The sequence below is a fragment of the Giraffa tippelskirchi genome, chromosome 13 (genome assembly GCF_054371585.1).
Source record: "Giraffa tippelskirchi isolate mGirTip1 chromosome 13, T2T-mGirTip1v1.2.pri, whole genome shotgun sequence".
Lineage (NCBI taxonomy): Eukaryota > Metazoa > Chordata > Mammalia > Artiodactyla > Giraffidae > Giraffa > Giraffa tippelskirchi.
This window is the reverse complement of record NC_137287.1, coordinates 14,593,574-14,615,398: the sequence shown is the minus strand read 5'-3', so window position 1 is coordinate 14,615,398 and position 21,825 is coordinate 14,593,574. Positions and strand designations below refer to the sequence as shown.

Genomic DNA, 21,825 nt, shown 5'->3' with positions numbered 1-21,825 from the left:
AAGTGAATCTGTTATACATATATCTACTTTTTTAAAAATTCTTTTCCCATATAGGTCATTACAGAGTATTGAGAAGAGTTCCCTGTACTATACAATAGGCCCTTATTAGTTATCTATTTTATATATGGTAGTGTGTATATGTCCATCCTGGACTCTCAGTTTATCCCTCCCAACCCCTCCCTTTGCCCTTGGTAACCCTAAGTTCGTTTTCTACATCTGAGACTCTATTACTGTTTTGCAATTAAGTTCCTTGGTACCATTTTTTTAGATTCCACATAACAGTAACAGCACATGATACTTGTTTTTCTCAGTCTGACTTATTTCATTCAGTCTGACAATCTCTAGGTCCATTCATGTTGCTGCAAATGACATTATTTCATTCTTTTTTATAAACCCAAACTCTTGGAACACCATATCTTGGTTCCCTTAACACAGAAGTTGGCTGCACCCACCACCCCTCCCCACTCCTACCCTCCAGCTCAGGGACTGTCATGAGTGTCCACGCCTTAGGGACCAGTCAGCCTTCAGTTCGTCCCCATGGCCACCAGCTCACCCAGAAGCCCTCATCACCTCTCTCCTGACCAACCCATCTCCAACCAGCTCCCAAGGAGTCCATGCCCCACACAGCCCCTTTTTCTAGCTTTCTAAAGCTCAGATTTGAAGATCTCAGTCTTTGTAATTTGCTTCTATGCCTCCCTCTGTCCTCAAGATAAAACTGACAGGCCTTAAGGGGGTTTTCCAGGCCTGAGGTCGGCTTCCGCTTCCCCTCTACCCGGCTGACCACATCTTTTGCTACGTCCCACCTCCCACTCTCTGGTTTCTACCACTGATGTCCTAAGAAGTTCTCTTATCTCGTGTCTCTTCTATATTTGGCCACTCCTTCTGAAATATGCTCCCCTCTGGTCAGTTGCTTGCAAGACTCAGATCAAGTGTCACCCCTTCCAGGGAGTTTTCCTAAAACTTCACACCCTTCCAATCTGAGTATGATACCCTATGACCAATGTGCATTTTCTCCTCTCATAGCAATGTCTTGCTGTTTACGTGTTTGCCTTCTCCACTGTCCCCAAAGCTGGGGCCTTGTGGTTTGTGTTTTCCCATTCTGCTGAGAGATGGCCTGCACAATCAGCCTCAAATTAGATCTGTTGAATAAGTGATAAACAAACGATGAACAAATACCCACTCTGCCTTCCTCCTAGGGTCCAGAGGCTTGACTCCTGGGCCCAGAGGTTTCCAGGTCCAAACTGGAGGATTCTTCCCAGAGCCTCTCTTAGGGGTCTGACCCCACCCTGGCATCTACCCTTTCCCATCCCCTGGTTCATTGACATTTCAAGGTCAAGGGGACACTTTCTTCTGTACAATAAGGGAACATGGGAGAGATGGGGTGGGGCAGGAGATTTGCATCCACCCCAGCCTAGGTTGAAGAGACCAGAGAAGCGAGTCATATCATCTCTGCTTAGAAAGACTCTGGGACACAGTGTGTGTGGGCTGCCTGCCCCTTTCTCTGCTTATTTTAGTTGTATTCTCCACCCCCCACCTCTGAGTCATGCTGACGACTTCCCTCCCTGAATCTGGCCTCCTGAGCCTCTCTGCTCACTGGCTTCCTTGCTGTCTTGGTCCAGCTCTTCCCTGTGGGGCTCAAGTGCTCTGATGCCCACATCTGACCTTCTTGTCATGACCAGGATCCAGGTTTTTCTCTTACTGTTGATGGGTAAGCTGAGGGTCACGATGGGGAGGAGAGGATGGGAGTCAAGCTAGGGAGAGAGCCGAGAACCCACTTTTCAAACTCAGACTTTAGGGGAGGGATCTGGAGTTATAGCAGGTTGAGGATCTGGGCTTTGTGGAGGTCAAGAGGATATTGAATCAATTTTAGGGGTGTTCAAGAGAAAATGCTGGAAGAGAGGCCAGTTGCCTGGACAAGGCAGAGGTGTCTCAAGTAGGCAGAACAAGTCAGTCATGTACTCTGTCTGCCGTATCTGTTTGGCCCCAAGTTTTCTTAAATTCTCCTTCACGGGAGCCCTGAGGGAGGTATGGAGAAAGAGGTCTATTTGGGCGTTGCTCTGTGGAAATGGAGAACTGAAACTTGCTAGCAGACTAGTGGAGGAACAGCTATCTCTGGACCATCTGAAGGAGGCAAACAGGGCTGAGAGAGGCCTGAGCCTGGGGGTCCAGAAGCCAAGGAGATGCTGGGGCATTATGCCTGGAGGGGATAGTGGGGGGAGGTAGCCTGGGGGCCAGGAAGATGGAGAAGGTGGGAGACCCTTCCTCAAAGCTTGTCTCCTCACCTTCCTTCCCAGCCCTGGTGTCTTCTCTCTGCTTCAACTTGGACACCAAGCAACCGACAACCTTCCGTGTGGACAGCGCTGGGTTTGGACACAGTGTGGTCCAGTATGACGAGTGGTGAGGACAGTGTGGTGTCTTTGGCTTTCATCAACTCCTTCCCTGCATGGGGTTGGTCTCTCCCCACATCCCTCCCTTTATTCACAAACTCTCCTCTGTCTACCATGGCAGTTCCCCCTAAGGCTATGAAGAACTGGACTGAAGAAGGACCATCTTGCCATGTCAGTGACCACAGCTAACTTCATTTTCTTATTGAGCAAGTACTAAGTGCCAGGCACCTTTGGATGGGCACTGATTTCATCCTCACAGCAACCACATGATGTAGGACGCCACCACTCAACAAATGTTTACTGAGCATCTATTACTATATGTTTCAGGAGCCAGACATATACTAGCGAATGAAAGAATCCAAAATCTCTCTCATGTGGAATTTAAATTGTTATTAATCTCCGCTTTACAGATGAGGAAACTGAGGCTTAGAGAGGGAAAGCAAACTGGCCAAGTGGCAGTTTGGCTCCAGCATCCATGATCTTAGCTGCCGTGTTCTTTTCTCCCCCTAGGCTGGTGGTTGGAGCCCCCCAGGAGGTAAAGGCTCCCAATCAAACAGGCGGCCTCTACTGGTGCGACTACAGCATGGGCAGGTGTGAGGCCATCCCCCTGCAGGGTGAGTGGCTGCCCGTGGCTGGCACCCAGGTTCAGGCTCCCATGCTCTGTGGGTCTGTGGGGAACACAGGAGACTCACTTCCTAGCTTCAGCTCTGTCTGCAGATCCTGAGCCTCAGACAGGCCTCCTGACCCTCCCATAGTCTCCCCTCCCATCCCACCCCTGCACCCCCATAGCTCCATCAAGACCTGAAAGCTCCCTTCGCCTGTCAGACCTCCTCATCTCCCAGAGTTGAGGTGCCCCCTGCCTCCTCTGACCTGAAGGTAACCGTGCACACATCTGTGCCCTCAGTGCCTCCAGAGGCTGTGAACATGTCCCTGGGCCTGTCCATGGCGGCCACCACCAACCCCTTTCAGCTGCTGGTGAGTTGCTCTGGGTCACGGGAGCATCCTGAGAGAACGTGTGGGGACCTGGGGCTCTGGTGCTGGGGGTCTTGTGGAGGGTGGAGGTACTGGGACAGGACGGTGCGACGGTAGCAGAGACAACCCCTCCCACCAAGCCCCTCTGTCCCCAGGCCTGTGGCCCCACCGTGCACCACGCATGCCGGGAGAACATGCACTTGACCGGGATCTGCTTTCTGCTGGCCTCCCCGTTCCGGCAGGTCCAGAGGATCCCGTCTGCCCTGCAGGGTGAGTGTTTGGGGCCACTGAGTCCTTCGAGGAACCTACACACATCTGACAGGGGCTTGCCGTGGGGCCAGGAACACTCTTACCAGAGTGGATAAACCAGAGGGATCCAGAAACAAAAACTTTCGCTGGAGGGCACAGTGATTCCAAACATGCCTGGAGAGGTCACCACCTGCTTTTACACCGGCCTCATCACTGTCCCAGTGCAGGGTCTTTCTAGGACCTTTCTCTCTCTGAGCTTCGATGCCCTCATCTGTTTGATGGGAATAATAGCACAGCTGGCACTGTGAATAACATAGATGGTCCACGGCCAGGGTTTAGCACAGTGCCTCAGTGGCGAGGGCTCAGTTTATGCCAGCTGCTGCAATTTTTAGAGTGAAGGACATTTATTTTCACCCATTGTACCCTGTGGTATATAACCAATTGATTTGTGCAGCAGGCTGGGAAAGGGTGATGAGGATACGGGCAGTCTGAGCAGTGTGCATGTATGTGTGTGTGTGTTTGCATATGTGCATATGAGTATATGTGTATGTATATGTACGTGTATGAGAGTGATGTATATATATATTTATGTATGTTTGTGTGTGTATGTTGTGCGTATGTGTGTGTTTGTATGTGTGTATGTATGTGTATGTAATGTATGTGCATATGTATTTGTGTGTGCATATGTTTATTCATCTGTGTGTATGTATGTATATGTATGTGATGTTTACATGTATTTGAGCATGTTGTGTGTATGTTTGTGTGTGTTTGTATGTGTATGGGTGTGATGTATATGTATATGTATTTGTGCATGTTGTATGTATGTTTGCATGTGTGTATGAGTGTGACATATGTATATATATGTTTGTGCATGTTGTTTATATTGTGTGTGTTGATATGTATGTGTATGAGTGTGTGTATGTGTATATGTATTTGTGTATGTTGTATGTTTGTTTGTGTGTGTTATATGTGTGTTTGTGTGTGTGGTATATATGTATATGTATACTTGTGTGTGTGAGTACAGGTTGAGGACCCGGCTTCCCCTTTGCTGATGGGGATGGGGCATGAGGAGGTGAAACAGTAAGCTTCTCAAACCCCACCTGGGACAGACCAAGGCCCCTTCCTGGTTTCACATTCACACCCAGGCCCTTGGGGAGACTGACATCCGGGCCCTTGACTGGGGTGCTCCTCCCAGCACCTCCTAGGCCCCTGGGCTTCCACCAGGACACCCCTCTTTCTGCTAGGAAGCCTCAGGGGCAGAAGGGGGAAGCTAGGGGCTAGACAGGAATCTCCATCAGCGAGCCAAGTCAAGCAGAACTCCCTCTTCTTTTTTTTAAAAAATTATTGATTTAGTATTTATGTTATTTTTGTCTGCCCTGGGTCTTCATTGCTGCTCAAGAACTTTCTCTGGTTGTGGCGGGCGGGGGCCTGGCAGGGTTGGGGGGGGAAGGTTGTACTACTCTTTGTTGTAGTGTATAGGCTACTCAGTTTCAGTGGCTTCTCTTGTTGTGGATCATGGGCTCTAGGATGCACCGGCTTCAGTGTGCAGGCTTGGTTGCCCAACAATATGTGGGATCTTCCAGGACCAGGGATCTAACTGTGTCTCTTGAATTGGCAGGCAGATTCTTAACCACTGGTCCACCAGGGAAGTCCCTGAGCTGTCTCTTCTGAGGATGGGCTTTGTTTAAATATTTAACAAAAGTAGTTTGGTGCTGACCCCAAGCCAGGGGCTGGAGCAGGGTCCTTTTATTGCTGGACAGTGGGGATGGTGGGAGAGAAGGTGGAGAAAGGCCAGGGGGCGGGGCACGGACAGTTGAGGCAGAAGGAAGGGCCCCAGCCTCTCACCATCTGGACTGGAAGAATTGTCACTTTTTAATCAACCAGGTGTGAGCAGCAGAATCACAGACGTGGCTTCTTTAGAGACTTTGGGAGACCGAGGGACCCTGTTCTAGGCAGGAGTCAGGGCAGCTCCTGGGAGGGAAACTCCTCGTCTTGTGGCCAGGAGACCCGGGCTTTGTGAGTGTCCCTCTGGGGACTGGTGCCATCTCCTTCCCCAGAGTGCCCAAGGCAGGATCAGGACATCGCCTTTCTGATCGACGGCTCAGGCAGCATCTCCTCCAGCGATTTTAACAAAATGTTGAACTTCGTGAAGGCTGTGATGAGCCAGTTCCAGCGTCCCAGCTCCCAGGTGTGCCCTCAAGGGAGGGAAGGCCGAAGGCCGGGCGTAGCCCCGCCCCCGCCTCGCCCCGCCCCGCCCCGGGGGAGGCTCGTGGGAGGACCCCCTTGTGGGGGTCAGCCTCGGCCTGACCCCCAACGCTGCTTGGTTCTCGCAGTTCTCCCTGGTGCAGTTCTCCACCAAGATCAAGGAGCACTTCACTTTCAAAGACTTCGCTACCAGCTCAGACCCACTAAGCCTTCTGAATTCCGTCCGGCAGCTGCGAGGGTGGACGTTCACGGCCTCAGCCATCCGACTCGTCACGTGAGTCCTGACTCCTCTCAGGTCCTCCCCCACAGCATCTGAGTCTTCCTTCAGTGCCCCATCTGTCTCGGTGAGGAAGGGAGAGGTGGGCACTGAAATTCAGTCTGTGGTCTCCTGACCAAGCCAGGGGCCTCCGGGTGGGACAGAGCATCCCCTCGTTCTCACAAAGGCATCAGGGGCCAAGCAGCGGGTCTGTTCACTGGCCTCTGGACCCTCATCTTCTCTGACAGACAACGACTGCTCAGTGCCACATACGGGGCCCGAAAAGATGCCTCCAAAATCCTCATCGTCATCACCGATGGGGAGAAAACAGAAAACCTGGATTACAAGGATGTCATTCCCCAGGCTGAGGCCGCCGGGATCATCCGCTATGCAATTGGGGTAGGATGGAGGGATGCCCTTACTCTACCTCCTCCCCTCAAGTCCTCTTAAGGCACCTTCCCTTTCAAGGACAGAAGCCCTCAGCTCTCTTAGCTTCTTCTGCCTTCAGGATCAAAACTTTGTCCCAGCCTGGGGACCCTCATCCTTTTCCTTAAACTCCTCCATGCTGTCTGAGCCTCATTTTTCTTGCCTTTTGCTGGCTGTAATTATATTAACCTTGCATGGTTGCTGGAGGAGCCCAGCATCCAGCAGGCATGTTATAGTTCAGATTATTTTCACTGAGCTGGTCTTTGCTGGGGACAGGTGGGATCAGCATTTCGATACACAAATTCCTTGCAAGAATTAACTGACATTGCCTCCACACCCTCTGAAGAGCATGTATTTCAAGTGGAGAACTTTGATGCTTTGCGAGACATTCAGAAACAACTGAAAGAGAAGATCTTTGCCATTGAGGGTAAGTCAGAGATGGAACTACTCGCTTCAGAAGCCCTCACCTATAAATCCCTTTTCTTCTAGAACCTGGACTCCTTTGTCGTGGGCCAGTTCCTCCCTTTGGGTATTTAGTCTCCAACATGAGATCCTCTTGGGCTTCCTCATTGGCTCAGCAGTAAAGAATCCGCCTGCAATGCAGGAGCCACAGAAGACGTGGATTTGATCCCTGGGTCAAGAAGATCCCCTGGAGGAGGGCATGGCAACCCACTCCACTATTCTTGTCTGGAGAATCCCATGCACAGAGGAGCCTGGCAGGCTACAGTCCATGGGGTCACATAGCGTTGGACACGACTGAAGCGATCTAGCACATAGCACACACATGAGATCCTCTTAAAGCTGAGATTCTCCTTGAACCTGGCAAAGCTTGTCTTCCCCCCATAGAACCTAGGTGTCATATCTTTCCCCAGGTACGCAGACCATAAGCAGTAGTTCCTTCGAATTGGAGATGTCTCAAGAAGGCTTCAGTGCTGTGTTCATGCCTGTGAGTGGGGCCCCTTTCAGCCCATTGATGTAGGGTTAGGCAGAGACGGAGGAGGGAAGGCAAGAGTGGGTATCCAATGAGTGGGCGGAGTCAGCGGCAGGCATTTCTTCAGAATAGGCTGTCTTCTTCCCACCTGCTCACCCTGGAATCCTTTCCTCCCAGGATGGACCGGTTCTGGGGGCTGTGGGGAGCTTCAGCTGGTCTGGAGGTGCCTTCCTGTACCCCCAAAATAGGAAACCCACCTTCATCAACATGTCCCAGGAGCACGTGGACATGAGGGACTCTTACCTGGGTGAGACAAGGCTGTGGTTGGGGGCTGGGCAGGAGATGGGCTGCCTGGGAAGGACAGGGGCCCGAGGGTGGGGCAGCCTCAGTGCTGAGCCCTGGCCCCTTCAGGTTACTCCACAGAGCTGGCCCTTTGGAAGGGGGAACAGAGCCTGATCCTGGGGGCCCCCCGCCATCAGCACACCGGGAAGGTGATCCTCTTCACCCAGGTGTCCAGGCAATGGAGGCCGAAGGCTGAAGTCACAGGGAGCCAGGTTGAGTGTGGACGGGGTCTCCAGGGGCAGAGGAGGAGGAGAGGAAGGGGGTGCAGGGCCCATGGGGGAGGTGTTGATGTCTGGGGAGAGACGGGACCTGGCCCAGGGGGTGTGCCCCTGGCAGAGGGCAGACAGGATGACTCCAGACTCTGCCCTCCAGATCGGCTCCTACTTTGGGGCCTCCCTCTGCTCCCTGGATGTGAATGGAGACAGCAGTTCTGACCTGATCCTCATCGGGGCCCCTCATTTCTATGAGCAGACCCAGGGGGGCCAGGTGGCTGTGTGCCCCTTTCCTCAGGGGGTGAGTAGCTGATGAGACCTGGGCTGGGAGGGGGTCTGGGTGTGGGATGGAGGGGTCCCCTGGGGTGGGACCTGACACTATTTTTGTTCTGCAGAGAGCTAAGTGGCAGTGTGATGGTGTCCTGCGAGGGGAGCCGGGCCACCTCTGGAGCCGCTTTGGGGCAGCCCTGACAGCGCTGGGGGATGTGAATGGGGACAGGCTGGCGGATGTGGCCATTGGGGCCCCGGGAGAGCAGGAGAACCAGGGTGCTGTCTACCTGTTCCACGGAACCTCAGAACTGGGTATCAGCCCCTCTCACAGCCAGGTGAGGCTTGGTTACAGTCCTTGTTGCCACAAAACCTCCTCCTGGCACCTTCCTGTCTTTGCCACTGCCACCTGGAAAATTCTTCTTTCCCTCATCTTACCTCTTTTGCCTAGAACTGGGCACCTAGTAGGCATCAAGCAAAATTGGTAGAGCTTCAGAAATGGAAACATTGGTAATTCTTTAATTTGTATAGACGGATTCTTGGTGGCTCAGATGGTAAAGAATCTTCCTGCAATGCAAGAGACCTGGGTTTGATCCCTGGGTCGGGAAGATCCCCTGGAGAAGGAAAAGGCAACCCACTCCAATATTCTTGCCTGGAGAATCCCATGGACAGAGGAGCCTGGTGGGCTACAGTCCACTGCGTCACAAAGAGTCGGACATGACTGAGCGACTAACATTACTTTGTGTGGTGACTTGATACTTTCTCCACCCAAGTCTTTTAATCCCCGAGCAGTTTTACCCCATACGTAGGCCAGGCATTAGCAAAGACATTTTAAAGATGAAATCTGGGGCATGGAGAAGATTAGTGCCTTGATTTGTCCAAAGTTTATAGTGGATCAAGAATCATGGAGAGGGAGTTTCCAACCTCTTGTCTCTGACTGGGTGCTCCACCTCTATCTGGCTCACTTTGCTGATCAGTTTAGTTCTAGGAGCCTCAGTCTGCCTGTCCACCTACCCCTTCATCTCCCTGGATGTCATGACTTTATTGTCTCCTGCCATCAGTAATCCTGCCAGATACCCATAGGCAGGAGCCCTTCACTGGACTGGTCAGGCTGAGAAGGGAGGGCAAAAGTTAAGGAAGTCTCAATTAAAAAAATAAGCGAAAGATCTGAAAAGACTTTTCTTCAAAGGTGATATACAAAGGACCAATTTGCACGTAAGAAGATGTTCAGCATCATTAGTTATCAGTCATCAGGAAGTCAAAACCACAATGAGACATCACTTCACACCTACTAGGATGGCTGGAATCAGAAAGACAGGTGATAACAAGTGTTGATGATGATGTGAAAGTATGTGGCATACTCAACCACTATAAGTGGGAATGTAGAATGATGCAGCTACTTTGGAAAACAGCTCTTCAAAAGGTTAAACTAGAGTACTGGGTGACTCAGAAGTTCCCCCTAAGAGAATTAAAAACATGTCCACACACAAAAAAGTTACACATGATTGTTTATATTAGTGTTATATGTAACAACCAAAAGGCAGAAACATCAAAATGCCCATCCACTGATGAAACAGATAAAGAAAATGTGGTATACCCACACAGTGGCATATTATTCAGCCATGAAAATAATGAAACATTGACGCATGCTACAGCATGGATGAACCCTGAAAACATGATGCTTAATGAAAGAAGCTAGATCCATCAAAGGACCACATATTGTGTGATTGTTTACATGAAATGTCCAGAATAGGTATATCCACAAAGTCAGAAAGTGGATTATTGGTTGTCAGGGGCAAGGGGTAGAGGAGAATGAGGGACATGGGGGTGACTGCTAAGGGGCCCTTCTAGCCCTGATACTCATCATGGTAAGTTATTGAGTAGTGACCATATACAAGGTGCTGTTCTAAGAACTCCGTGAATTAGTTCATTTAGTGCTCTGAGGTGTTATCATCCTAAATGAGGGATGAGGAAACTGAGGTACAGAAACACTGACTCCTGGCTTAAGATCTCATGGCTCATAAGTGAAGGAGCCTGAATAGGAACCCGAGATGAACTAGCCAAATGAATGAATGAAAGTCAGGTCCCCAGGCCAGTCTTTATAGCTCTGCTTCTTCATTTATGTCCTAGAAATCTTTTGTCTCTAGTCACTATTTCTCTAGTCCCACTTCCTCTTTTTAGGTACTTCTTGGAGTTGTCTTTTTTTCATGGCTCACCCCTTCATTCTGCTTCCCTCATCCCCTCTTCCTTGTTCCTCTTGTTGCTTCTGTTCAACTTATTTTTCTCACCCTCAACCTGACTTGGGCTTCCTGGTGGCTCAGTGGTGAAGAACTCGCCTGCCAATTCAGGAGAGGTGGGTTGGATCCCTGGGTCAGGAAGATCCCCTGGAGAAGGAAATGGCAACCTGTTCCACTCTTCTTGCCTGGGAAATCCATGGACAGAGGAGCCCGGTGGGCTATAGCCCATGGGGTCACAAAAGAGTCAGACACCACTGAGCGACTAAACAATAACAACAACCTGATTTGCCGCTCCCTCTCTGGCCAGCGGATCACAGGCGCCCAGCTCTCCCCCAGCCTCCAGTATTTTGGGCAGTCGCTGAGCGGGGGTCAGGACCTCACCCAGGATGGACTGGCAGACTTGGCTGTGGGGGCCCAGGGGCACGCATTGCTGCTCAGGTGAGAACACATACCCCCTGGGTAGTCCCAGGTCTGCGAGGACACCAGCCTCTCTAACCACCCTCCCTGGTTGTCCTCCCGGAACCAAGGGCTTGTCCTCAGCTCATCGTTCTGCCCACAGGACCAGACCTGTGCTCAGGATGTGGGCGAATGTTCACATCACACCCACAGAGATCACGAGGTCTGCGTATGAGTGTCAGCAGCTGGTGACCTTTCCCCATGATCTGGGTGAAGCCATTGTCTGCCTCCGTGTTTACCAAAGTCCCAAGAACCAGCTGGGTGAGGCGTTTGCCCTCTGACCCAGGATGCCCTGACCCTGGGAGTCCCCAAGCCCAGCGCTCCTGTCTCCTCCCCTGCCCCTTGCCCACTTGGGGAGTTCCTCTTTCTCTCTCAACCTTTTCCATCCTCAACTTTCCCCTACAGTTAACCCCCAAAGCTTTGTGACCTTTGACCTAACCCTTGACCCTGGCCGCCTGAGTCCTCGTGCCATCTTCCAAGAGACAGGGACTCGAAATCTGACCCGTGTTCGAGAGCTGGGGCTGGAGCAGCACTGCGAGGCTGTGAGGTTGCTCCTTCCGGTGAGGGGGCGCCTCAGAGTCCTGGGGAGGGAGGCGACTCTGAGGCTGGTTGAGGGGTGGTAGCTGGGTCACCGTGGCTCTGCCCCCAGACGGCAAGTGGAAGGCAGGAGGGGCTTAACACAGGTTAGCTGAACGACTGAGGGAGTGAAGGATGGATGAGGTTGGCTGCATCAGCCACAGGTTAAATGGCTGGATTTCAGGTAGAAGCCTACGGCTGCTTCGGAGAGCCATGGGGCATTGGGCTGGGATTCTTTTATCCAGCCGCTCCTCTGAGACAGGTCCTGTCCTCAACACCAGGGAGCCAGCAGTGGACAAAATGATCATGACCAGGGGGAGCTATGGGGGAAGATCAGAAGCAAATCAAATTCCTAGATAATAGATGTCGATAATATTCCTAAATAATAGATAATAGTGATGAAAGAGAGGTAAAGCTGGAGAGAGAACAGAGAGGGTTTCAGGGGGCTATGGGGAACAGTCTGGGGAGACCCTGAGTAGAGTGAGGGAGCCCGAGGGAGGCTGGGGGAAGGATGCTCAAGATGAAGGACAACCACAGCAGCGGTTCCACATGCAGATCCTAGCGATGAGTGTTTATGAGGGGCTGTGGGTTGGTACCATTGTTACTCCATTTTACGAATGAGGAGATGGGACCCAGCTGGTGGCTGCAAGGGTGCGTTTCTTAGCCAACTGCTTCCTCCTCTATCCGTCCCCCAGGACTGTGTGGAGGATTCGGTGACCCCCATCATCTTGCGTCTCAACTTCTCCCTGGTGGGCAAGCCCATCTCCAGCCTAAGAAACCTCCAGCCTATGCTGGCAGTGGACGCCCAGAGATACTTCACGACCTCTGTGAGTCCTGGGGTTGGCCTCTTCCAGAGGGGTTGGAGGGGATGGACTCTAGATCTTGAGGGAAAACCCTACTTTGCCTTCCCTCTCAGGTCCCCTTTGAGAAGAACTGTGGCGCGGATCATGTCTGCCAGGATGACCTCAGCATCTCCTTTGAGGTCTCAGAGTGAGTGTCCAGCCCCTTAGACCTACTCTGGTTCCCCAGGCCCCCTCCTGGAACCCAGGGCTCCTGTCCCTGGCTCTTCCTAACATCTCTACCCGGGGCTCTGGACCCAGACACACTGTCCCTGTCTCTCCCCCCACTTCCCCACTCTGCATTTCATCCCCACCTCATTTTCAGCCTCGATCACAGAATCACCTTCTCTCCTCTGCCCCAATGCTAGCTTGAAGACCCTGATTGTGGGGAGTAACCTGGAGCTGAGCTTGAAAGTGAGAGTGTGGAATGATGGCGAGGACTCCTATGGAACTGCAGTCACCTTCTTCTACCCTCCAGGGCTGTCTTACCGAGGTGTGACCGGGGGCCAGGTACTGTCCCCTCTGGGGAAGGAAAGGCTGATGGCAGGGGGCCAGCAGAGACTCCTGTGTTGGGTTCAGTGCTCAGGCAGGTCTTCCATTATTTAGCATTCTTGAAAGCCAAGAGGGCTGGACAGATCATGTTTAGATGGATGTGGTTGTGTTTGCTGCAGCATGTCTCAACTCATTCTGTGTTCAGCTCTGAGCTTGGCATTTTGAGAATGATAGTCAGGAATGAGTTCCCAGGAGGATGCTAGTGTGAGGAGCGCAGGGACTCTGCCTTCTATTTCTCTGTATTCCACATTGTATCACTGTTTCTTTTTTGAAAGAGAACATATCTCAGCCTTCAAATATTTTAAAACGCTGTTCTGGGGGAATTCCCTGGTGATCCAGTGGTTAGAATGCAGGGTTTTCACTGCCATGGCCCAAGCTCAATCCCTGGTTGGGGAATGGAACTAAGATCCCAAAAGCTTTGTGGCTCAGAAAATATAATAGAAAAGAAAAAATTAAATAAAATTCTGTCCTGTGGAAGAATGAGTTGGATTTATTGGTTATTCTACATCAGAGCTCGGTATATTTTATCCATAAAGGGCTAGAGAGTAGATATTTCAGTTATGTGGGCCACACATTGTCTTCATACTTGCTGATATAAAGTGAAAGCAGCCATTGACAATATGCGTATGAATGAGGATGGCTGTGTTTCAATAAAACTTTATTTATACAAATTGGTGCTAGGCTGCCATATGGCAATCCCTGTTCTAGCAGATAGAACCAGGACCACAGGGAGTCAAAGAGAGACAGATTTTTAACAAACATTTTATTATGAAAAATTGTGTTAAACATTTACAAAAGAAGAGAGTGGTTCAACAAACCTCCTCCTAAATTAACACCCAGATTCAACAATAATCAGTATTTTGCTACATTGTTTCATCAATCCCAGACACCCTGTCATCATACATCTTCCTGTTTCACTGTTCTGGACAGTAGAATTGTCTTACATGACCCCATAGCCATGATCACACACAATGAATTGAATGATTTCTTGGTATTTAGACCATAATCAAATTTCCTTAATTGTCTCAAATATATCCTTTTAAGTGGTTTATTTGAACCAGCATTTAAACTAGGTCCACATTTTATGTTTGGTTGTTCTCCCATGTGTCTCTTAAGCCAGCCTTCCCAATGGAAGCTTATTTTGATCAATGCATGAGGAAATACATGATGAATGTATTTCTAGGAATGTTTGTCTAGGAGTTTGTCTAGGAATGACAAACTCCAGCTGCCTTGTGAGGGTGAACACCCTATCACTGGAGGTACTTCTAGACACACCAACTAGATGCCACGTGTGGACCTTTTTTGGATATGGCTTTTATTTACTTTATGAAAATATTTATTTATCTGGCTACACTGGGTCTTATTTGTGGCATGTGGGATCTCTTAGTTGATGCATGGGAACTCTCAGTAGTGGCATATGGGATCTATTTCCCTGACCAGGGATTGAATCCAGGCCCTCTGCGTTGGGAGTGTAGAATCACAATCACTGGACCACCAGGGAAGTATCAGTTATTGCTTCTAAAAATGAGCTATAACATTCACATTTTTGGATACAATTTAGAACGACTTAACATGACTTGGATATCAGCTGATCTTAAGGAGTTATTGTTAATTTTATTACGTCTTGTGCTTATGTTAAAAAATACCCTTATCTGTTGGTGGTATACACTGAAGTCTTTCCAGATCGAAAGTATGTGATATTAGGAATGTGCTTTAAATAATTCAGGGGAGAAAAAGCGGAAAACAGGTGAACAAAACAAGAGTAGAAAAATGTTGGTAATTTAATCTGAGTGATGGGGATATGGGGTGCATTTACCTTGTCTTTCCACTTTTGAGTAGATTTGAAATTTTCATAATACAAATCTTCTAAAAAGAACAGTGAATTTAAACAAGGAGAAATGCTATTAATAATAAACCTGGGATTTCCACCTTAGGAGGAAGTTTGACCAGATAGTGTTTAAAGATTTAAAAAAAAATTTTAAGTCACACCAATTTCTTTATTTATTTTTGGCTGTGCTGGGTCTTCATTGCTGTGGGAGGGCTTTTCTCTTGTTGTGGTGATCGGGGGCTACTCTCTAGTTGAGGTGCTTGGGCTTCTCGTTGCAGTGGCTTCTCTTGTTGTGGAGCATGGGATCTAGGGCACCAGGGCCCCAGTAGTTGTGACTCCTGGGCTCCAGAGCACAGACTCAGTATTACATGGGCTTAGTTGCCCCGAGGCATATGGAATCTTCCAGGACTAGGGATCAAACCCATGTCCCCTGCCTTGCAAGGCAGATTCTCAACCACTGGACCACCAGGGAAGCCGGAAAATTAAAAAACAAAAAAAACATAACCTTGAGGTAAATGGCAGGTAACTGTCACTACTGTATGGAGTTTTGTTGGGACACTAACAAGTTCTTATCTGCCGTGGTTCATCTATGCTTCCCCAGAGCCATCTACTGTCGCGTTCCCTGCGCCTGACCTGTGACAGCGCCCCCGCTGGGACCCAGGGCACCCGAAGCACCCGCTGTAGCCTCAACCACCTCATCTTCCGTGAGGGCGCCCAGGTCAGCCTCGCTTCTGCCCACACCTTCTCCCTGGCCCCGACCCTGTCCCACTCCTTGGTGACCTCCTCCCATTTCTACCTCCTCCCCAGATCACCTTCATGGTCACCTTTCACGTCTCCCCCACGGCCACCCTGGGAGACAAGCTGCTTCTTGCCGCCAATGTGAGCAGGTGAGCTGGGCCAGGCCCAGGGCAGCAACCCCTCCCTCTCAGTCTCCTCCCCTGGGGAACTTGCCAGCTGGGATCCTCCTCTTTTTCCAGTGAGAATAACAGCCCCAAGACAAGCAAGACCACCTTCCAGCTGGAGCTGCCCGTGAAGTATGCCGTCTACACCGTGATCAGCAGGTGCCACACCACGACCCCCAAGGGATCCTCGCCCATCACACTGTGGGGCAGGAGGAATTCTCTCTTTCTGTAGGAGCTGGACCTCTGCTGAGTTTAAGTTTGTTTGTTTGTTTTGTTTTCTTTTGACTGTGCTGGGTCTTCATTATGGTGCTCAGGCTTTCTCTAGTTGCAGCTCACGGGCTTAGTGGCCCCATGGCATATGGGATCTTAGTTCCCCGTGTCCCCTGCATTGGAAGGTGGATTCTTACCCACTGGACCACCAGGAAAGTCCCTCAAATTTAAGTTTTATCGCTACCCTTTCAATAAGTAGATGACACCACTAGCAGCTCTTACTAATCAATCGAGTGCTTTTTGTGGCTATTGATAATAATAATTATGATATTATTATCATTACAGCCTACATTTAGTAGAGGCCCCAGGACAAGCTGGGGTGTTTTGGAGGGGCCCTTCTTAGAGAAGGATGACAGAGTAGAAGTGGGGGTTCGAATTTCTGTGGTGCAGGTGAAGGGCATGTATGCAAGGAGTGGAGTGTGGCAGGGGAGGGGGCACAGAAGTGAGGGCAGCCGCCCTGGTGAGGGGCCAGGCTGGCCTCTGGTCTCCAGTGGACACCGAGGGCAGCTTCGAGGTGTGGTTACACTGATACCCAGTGGAGAGTCCGTGTAGGGCCCACCCCCACCTCTGAACCCCAGACCCAGAAAAGCTGAGGAGGGAATTTTCTGGTGGTCCTGTGGTTAAGACTCTCAGGTTTCATTGCCAAGGCTGCAGGTTCGATCCCTGGTCAAGGAACTTAGAGCTCACAAGCAGAAAGGAAGAAAGGGGGGGGGGGAGAAGACGAAAGGAAGGAAGGAGGAAAGAAAGAAAAACTGAGGAAACAAGAGAGAAGGGCCCCAGGGAAGACCCCAGGGAGCCAGAAGGGCTGGGTCCAGTAGACATTCATCAGCAGCATCAGCCTGAGTCTCCCTAATACCTTCGTCATGTCCCACCTGCCCATCCGGCCTCCTCCGAGTCCACAAAGGCCAGAAAGGAAGACCCAGGCACAGAGAGGCAGGCCCTGGCCCCCTCCCCCTGGGTCAGACAGAGCTCTCAGCAGTCCCTATGACCCCACCCCCCTGCCTGGCTGCCCTGGCGGTCTCCTCTCTGGACAGCCTCTGCAGGAAGACTGCACCCAGCCTGCAGCCCAGCCCGGCTCCCTGAACCCTCTGGTTACCCCAAGTCAGCTACTCACTCCCGACCAGCCCAGAGGCCCTCTGACCACCCGTCCTGTCATGCTCCCACCCCATGTCTCCTCAGGAGACCCTAACGGAGCTTCTCATCTGCCCCTGCCTCCTCTCCCCGCAGCCACGAACAATCCACCAAGTACCTCAACTTCTCGGCCTCCCAGGAGGAGGGCAGTAGGGAGGCCCAGCACAGATACCAGGCACGTGTGGTGACTTGGGAACATGGCCTGGGGCGGGGGGCCCAGGAGCCAGAGATCCAGGAGGGAGGGAGGCTCGGCGTGCTCTTGGCCCTCACCATCCTCCGTGCAGGTGAACAACCTGGGGCAGAGGGACTTGCCTGTCAGCATCGACATCTCAGTGCCCATGGAGCTGAACCAGGTGGTCGTGTGGAAGGACATAGAGGTCCTCAACCCCCAGGTACTCAAAAGATTCTGTGGGTCCTCCATTAACGCCCTCTCCCTGGACTCCCTGTGGTTTTTTGGTTGTTCTTTAGTGGCTCAGTCGTGTCCAACTCTTTTGCGACCCCATAGACTGTAGCCCACCAGGCTCCCCTACCTGTGGAATTTTCCAGGCAAGAATACTGGGGTGGGTTGCCATTTCCTCCTCTAGAGGATCTTTCCCCACCCAGGGATTGAACCTTCATCTCCCTCATTGGCGGGCGGATTCTTTACCGCTGAGCCACCAAGGAAGCCCTGCCTGGACTCCGTGATCTTCGTATGTCCCTGATGACCCCTCACATGCTTTCTGCCTGTGCCTTTTCCCTAGAACCCCTCCATTCAGTGCTCTGCAGAGAGAACAGCACCCACAGAGTCTGACTTCCTGACCCACTTTAAGAAGAAGCCTGTCCTGGTGAGAGGGCCCTGGGCGGTCCCCCACTGGAAGCCACATTTCAGAGGGATTTGATTCAGAAATGTGTATTATATCAGATGGATGTCTGCTGAACGGCCTGCTTGAACTCCGATGTGGCAGCTCCTCTCAAATCAGACAGTTGAACGCTGCCTTCTACCTTCAAACCCATCTTTCCCTGGCCTGACGCCACTTCTCTGTCTCCAGGACTGCTCCATCGCTGACTGCCTGAGGTTCCGCTGTGACATCCCCTCCTTCGGCGTCCAGGAGGAACTTGACTTCATCCTGAAGGGCAACCTCAGCTTCCGCTGGGTCAGCCAGGTGTGTAGTTTGAAGAGCAGAGTCCCTTCCCAGACTGATGTGTCTGTGCCCACCTCAAGCCAGGGCATTTCTCTATCCCCGAGCCCTCCTGCCCATCCAACCAGAGCTAGTTCCCAGCTCTCCCCTTCTCCCCTTCTCTTTTGCAGACACGGCAGAAGAAGGTGCTGGTTGTGAGTGTGGCTGAAATCACGTTCAACAGACTCGTGTATTCTCAGCTTCCAGGACAGGAGACTTTTTTGAGAGCTCAGGTAGTGACCATGTGGCAGGCAGTGGCTGGGCTGCTCAGACAGTTCCTGATGCTAAATCTGTGATGCTGAGTGGGGGGCTTGCAAGCCTGGAGAGAGGCAGGATGGATGGAAATCCCTGGGCAGGACAGTTGTTCCTAAGCCCATGAGTCCTTCTGTATCCCACCCTTTGGAGTAGAGCCTAATGAAGGAGAGGAGGGAGTTCAAGGGGACCTGGGAGGAGTCCGGGACAGGAGGAGTCTGGGACAGCAGGAGTCCTGAGCCTTTCTGATGGGGTCATTTCCACTCCAGACGGAGCTGGTGCTGGAGAAGTATGAGGTCTATAACCCCATCCCCCTCATTGTGGGCAGCTCTGTGGGGGGACTGCTGCTCCTGGCCCTCATCACAGCCTTACTGTACAAGGTGAGTGCTTTTATCCCACTCCTGACACCACCAGCATTTACCCACTCTTTCTATAGTGTAAGAAAGAGCTCACCGTGGAGTCAAGCCCACATTCTTCCTAAAGAGATCCCTTCCCACCTGTGACATCTGTTGTTGTTGCTAAGTCATGTTTGACTCTTTTGCGACCCCATGGACTGCAGCCCACCAGGTTCCTCTTTCCGTGGGATTTTCCAGGCAAGAATACTGGAGTGGGTTGCCATTTCTTCCTCCCAGGAGATCTTCCCAACCCACAGATCAAACCCACGTCTCCTGCATTGCTGGTGGATTCTCTACTGCTGAGCCACCAGGGAAGCCACCTGTGACATCACCCGTCCCCAGTGAACTCCATGTCTTTCTGTCTGATTCTCAAGGCTCCTCTAATCTGTCTCCATTTCTTTTCCGCTCTTCTTCACCTCCTTACATGTTTCCCTGGAAGGCGAATTAGAACGTGAAAGCCCTGGATTTGATGTTGATGCCACCACTGATTCTTTCCTTGGCCATCGGCATGTGCTTGGTCCATGATGGGTCGTGGTTTCTCATTCTGAAGGTGGTTCTACCCAGCTCACAGAACCGTGGCAGAATCTAAATGACACCGTTTATATAAAATTCCTAGTATAATGCTGGAACATAGAGTTCCAGAAATGGTGATCACTGATCCTCTCCATCATCTCTTTTCTTCTCGTCCACTGGACTTCCCGATTTTTTTTCTCCTTCCTCCCTAACAGGTTGGTTTCTTCAAACGTCAGTACAGGCAAATGATGGAAGAAGCAAACAAACAGACTGTCCCAGAAAATGAGACAGGCGACCCCCAAGTTTCCTAGTAAGATACTACCTCCTATTGTCCTATTGTCTCATCTGAGAGGTTCCCTGGCCTTCTCACTTTTGCCAGAGAAGAAACTACCTCCTGTTCTCCTTTGAACCTGCTCTCCCCTGAGAGATTCCCTAGCCTTGTTACTCTCACCCTAGTCAGGCCTGATGGGGAAGAAGTATTCCAAGCGAGGGGAGCTGGGATCAGCTTCTTTCTGTCCTTGGGAGGATGCAGTGTGTTTGCACGAATCACCTTGCCTGGGAGGAGGTATTGGTCTTGTCAAGGCTCCAGCTGGAAATCCCAGGACAGGATCCCTGCTGTGCAACCTGAGGACTTGACTTGGAATTTCTACCTAGAAATCCATGGGCAAAAGCCTCAGGCTCCAGTCTCTGTTCTTCCACTAACCACTGATGATCTTCCTGAAATATAGTACTAAACCTGGCATGCATCCTCATCCATCTTCAGTGGTTCCCCCTTACTCGCAGTATAAACATACTGAACTCCCCAGCTTGTGAATCAAAGCACAGATGCTTTTACAAACCCTGGGATGTATTGAAAAGGACATCATTTGCATATGATCGGTGACTGGAGAGCACTTTGAAGTCCCCTCTCAGGCACCTGCTGCCCCCAAATAAGGTCATTCTTATTATAATGCCACCTATCTCAGCATAACACTCAATGTGGTGTCTGGTGCTGAGCTGGGAGTCAACACACAGCAGGCCATTCACTGTCTGGACAGATCCTACTGCTGCCTCCAATAAGGTGCTCGGGCCACGTGGATGTTTTAATTAGAAAAACAGAAGGGGAAGCAGTTGACCATGTGATTTGAGGGGAAGCCGTTCCTTCACCTCCACCCCATCCACCACAGGGTCCCAAACCCTTTTGAATTGGGAAGCTTTGGGATCTCCAGAAGGACCAGTTATGATAAAATTCATGAAGCTGGGCTCCAATTTAGACCTTATGAGAATTGGGGTTTAGAGTGTTGTTTTTCAAAATGTGCTCCACAAACCTCCAAAAGTTTCCTAAATGCTGTTTTAGAGGGGGAAAAAAAAGACAAGAGACGATTTTAAACCCTGCATCTCACACATTTGATCCCAGTGACTTTCACAGAAATCCTGCCATATCCTTATAATTGTGCTCCTAAAGCTTGTCCCTGGGCTCCAAAGATGGTAGTTTAACATTCAGGCAATGGTGCTATTTTCATATAATTTTCCTGTGTGTGTTATTGTTTCCCTTCATTCTATGTGCAATTTTCATGGTTTCTATTGTGTTGTGTTATATCCCCAAATCACAAAAATGGATTGATGGCTCAAAAATTATTCATCGAGGGATAAGTATTGTGATTAAAAAATAAAAGAAAATTGCTGCAACTAGAACAATGTCGTCAAAACCAATACTGAGTGAGATTGCACTTCACATTACTATAAACATGTGTGAATGCTGGGTTGAGTGATTGTGAGCTGAGAAATTAAAATGTGTCTAGGAAATATACCATCTGAAAATTGGATTTCATTGGATCAGGTATCTATTTGTTCCTAGGTTGTTGTCCATTGTGCAACTTTGTCCAGTCATACCATAATTTTTAAAGGATTTTTTTAAGCAACCAGGAATTAGTTTTATTTATTTACTAATTTTATTTTTTGCCTGAGTGGCATGTGGGATCTTAGTTCCCTGACCAGGGATCGAACCTGCATCCCTTGAATTGGAAGCTCCGAGTCTTGACTACTGGACAGCCAGGGTGGTCCCATAGTACCAAAATTTTATCAAAGTTGTGGTGTCATTTTCAAACAAAGCATAGTGGCCTCTTACATAAAGCCACAGAGATTTCTTAGAATGACTGCAACATATGGCTGTCCCATCTAAGATCAATTAATTTCATCTGAAGATAGAGAAGACAGAAAAACCCCAGATGCATAAATCAAAGTTGCTGATGTAGCAAAAGCATGTGCAAGTCACATAATTTCCAAGAAGCTTATAAAACCAACTGTGAGGTTAACGTCTGTATCAAAAGGTTGCTTTTCGCTGCAAGTAACAGGAGCCCACAAAGTGCATAAAGGCATATACTGATAAAAGGCCTTCACATAAGAGGTCTAGTAGATCCATGGCCACTGAGTCTCAAAATCAATGTGATTTCACATGGGAGGGGCAACAGTGCACCTTTCAAGTGCTCCC

General features: G+C 50.2%; 1 protein-coding gene across 1 annotated transcript; it reads left to right on the top strand.

The window, feature by feature from the left end:
- The first annotated feature begins 1,440 nt into the window (after positions 1 to 1,440).
- On the top strand, positions 1,441 to 21,029 carry LOC145532667 (integrin alpha-X-like). Its single transcript, XM_081558190.1, has 30 exons — positions 1,441 to 1,708; positions 2,295 to 2,397; positions 2,898 to 3,001; positions 3,292 to 3,362; positions 3,515 to 3,629; positions 5,666 to 5,796; positions 5,942 to 6,087; positions 6,318 to 6,468; positions 6,772 to 6,922; positions 7,368 to 7,441; positions 7,604 to 7,733; positions 7,838 to 7,980; positions 8,141 to 8,281; positions 8,376 to 8,585; positions 10,792 to 10,922; positions 11,044 to 11,201; positions 11,346 to 11,500; positions 12,212 to 12,343; positions 12,433 to 12,506; positions 12,724 to 12,865; positions 15,337 to 15,453; positions 15,543 to 15,622; positions 15,713 to 15,796; positions 17,135 to 17,213; positions 17,323 to 17,430; positions 17,779 to 17,862; positions 18,067 to 18,180; positions 18,327 to 18,428; positions 18,717 to 18,827; positions 19,571 to 21,029. The coding sequence occupies exons 1-30, from the start codon at positions 1,648 to 1,650 to the stop codon at positions 19,664 to 19,666; spliced, it is 3,498 nt and encodes a 1,165-aa protein (XP_081414316.1). The 5' UTR covers positions 1,441 to 1,647; the 3' UTR covers positions 19,667 to 21,029.
- The last annotated feature ends 796 nt before the right edge of the window (positions 21,030 to 21,825 follow it).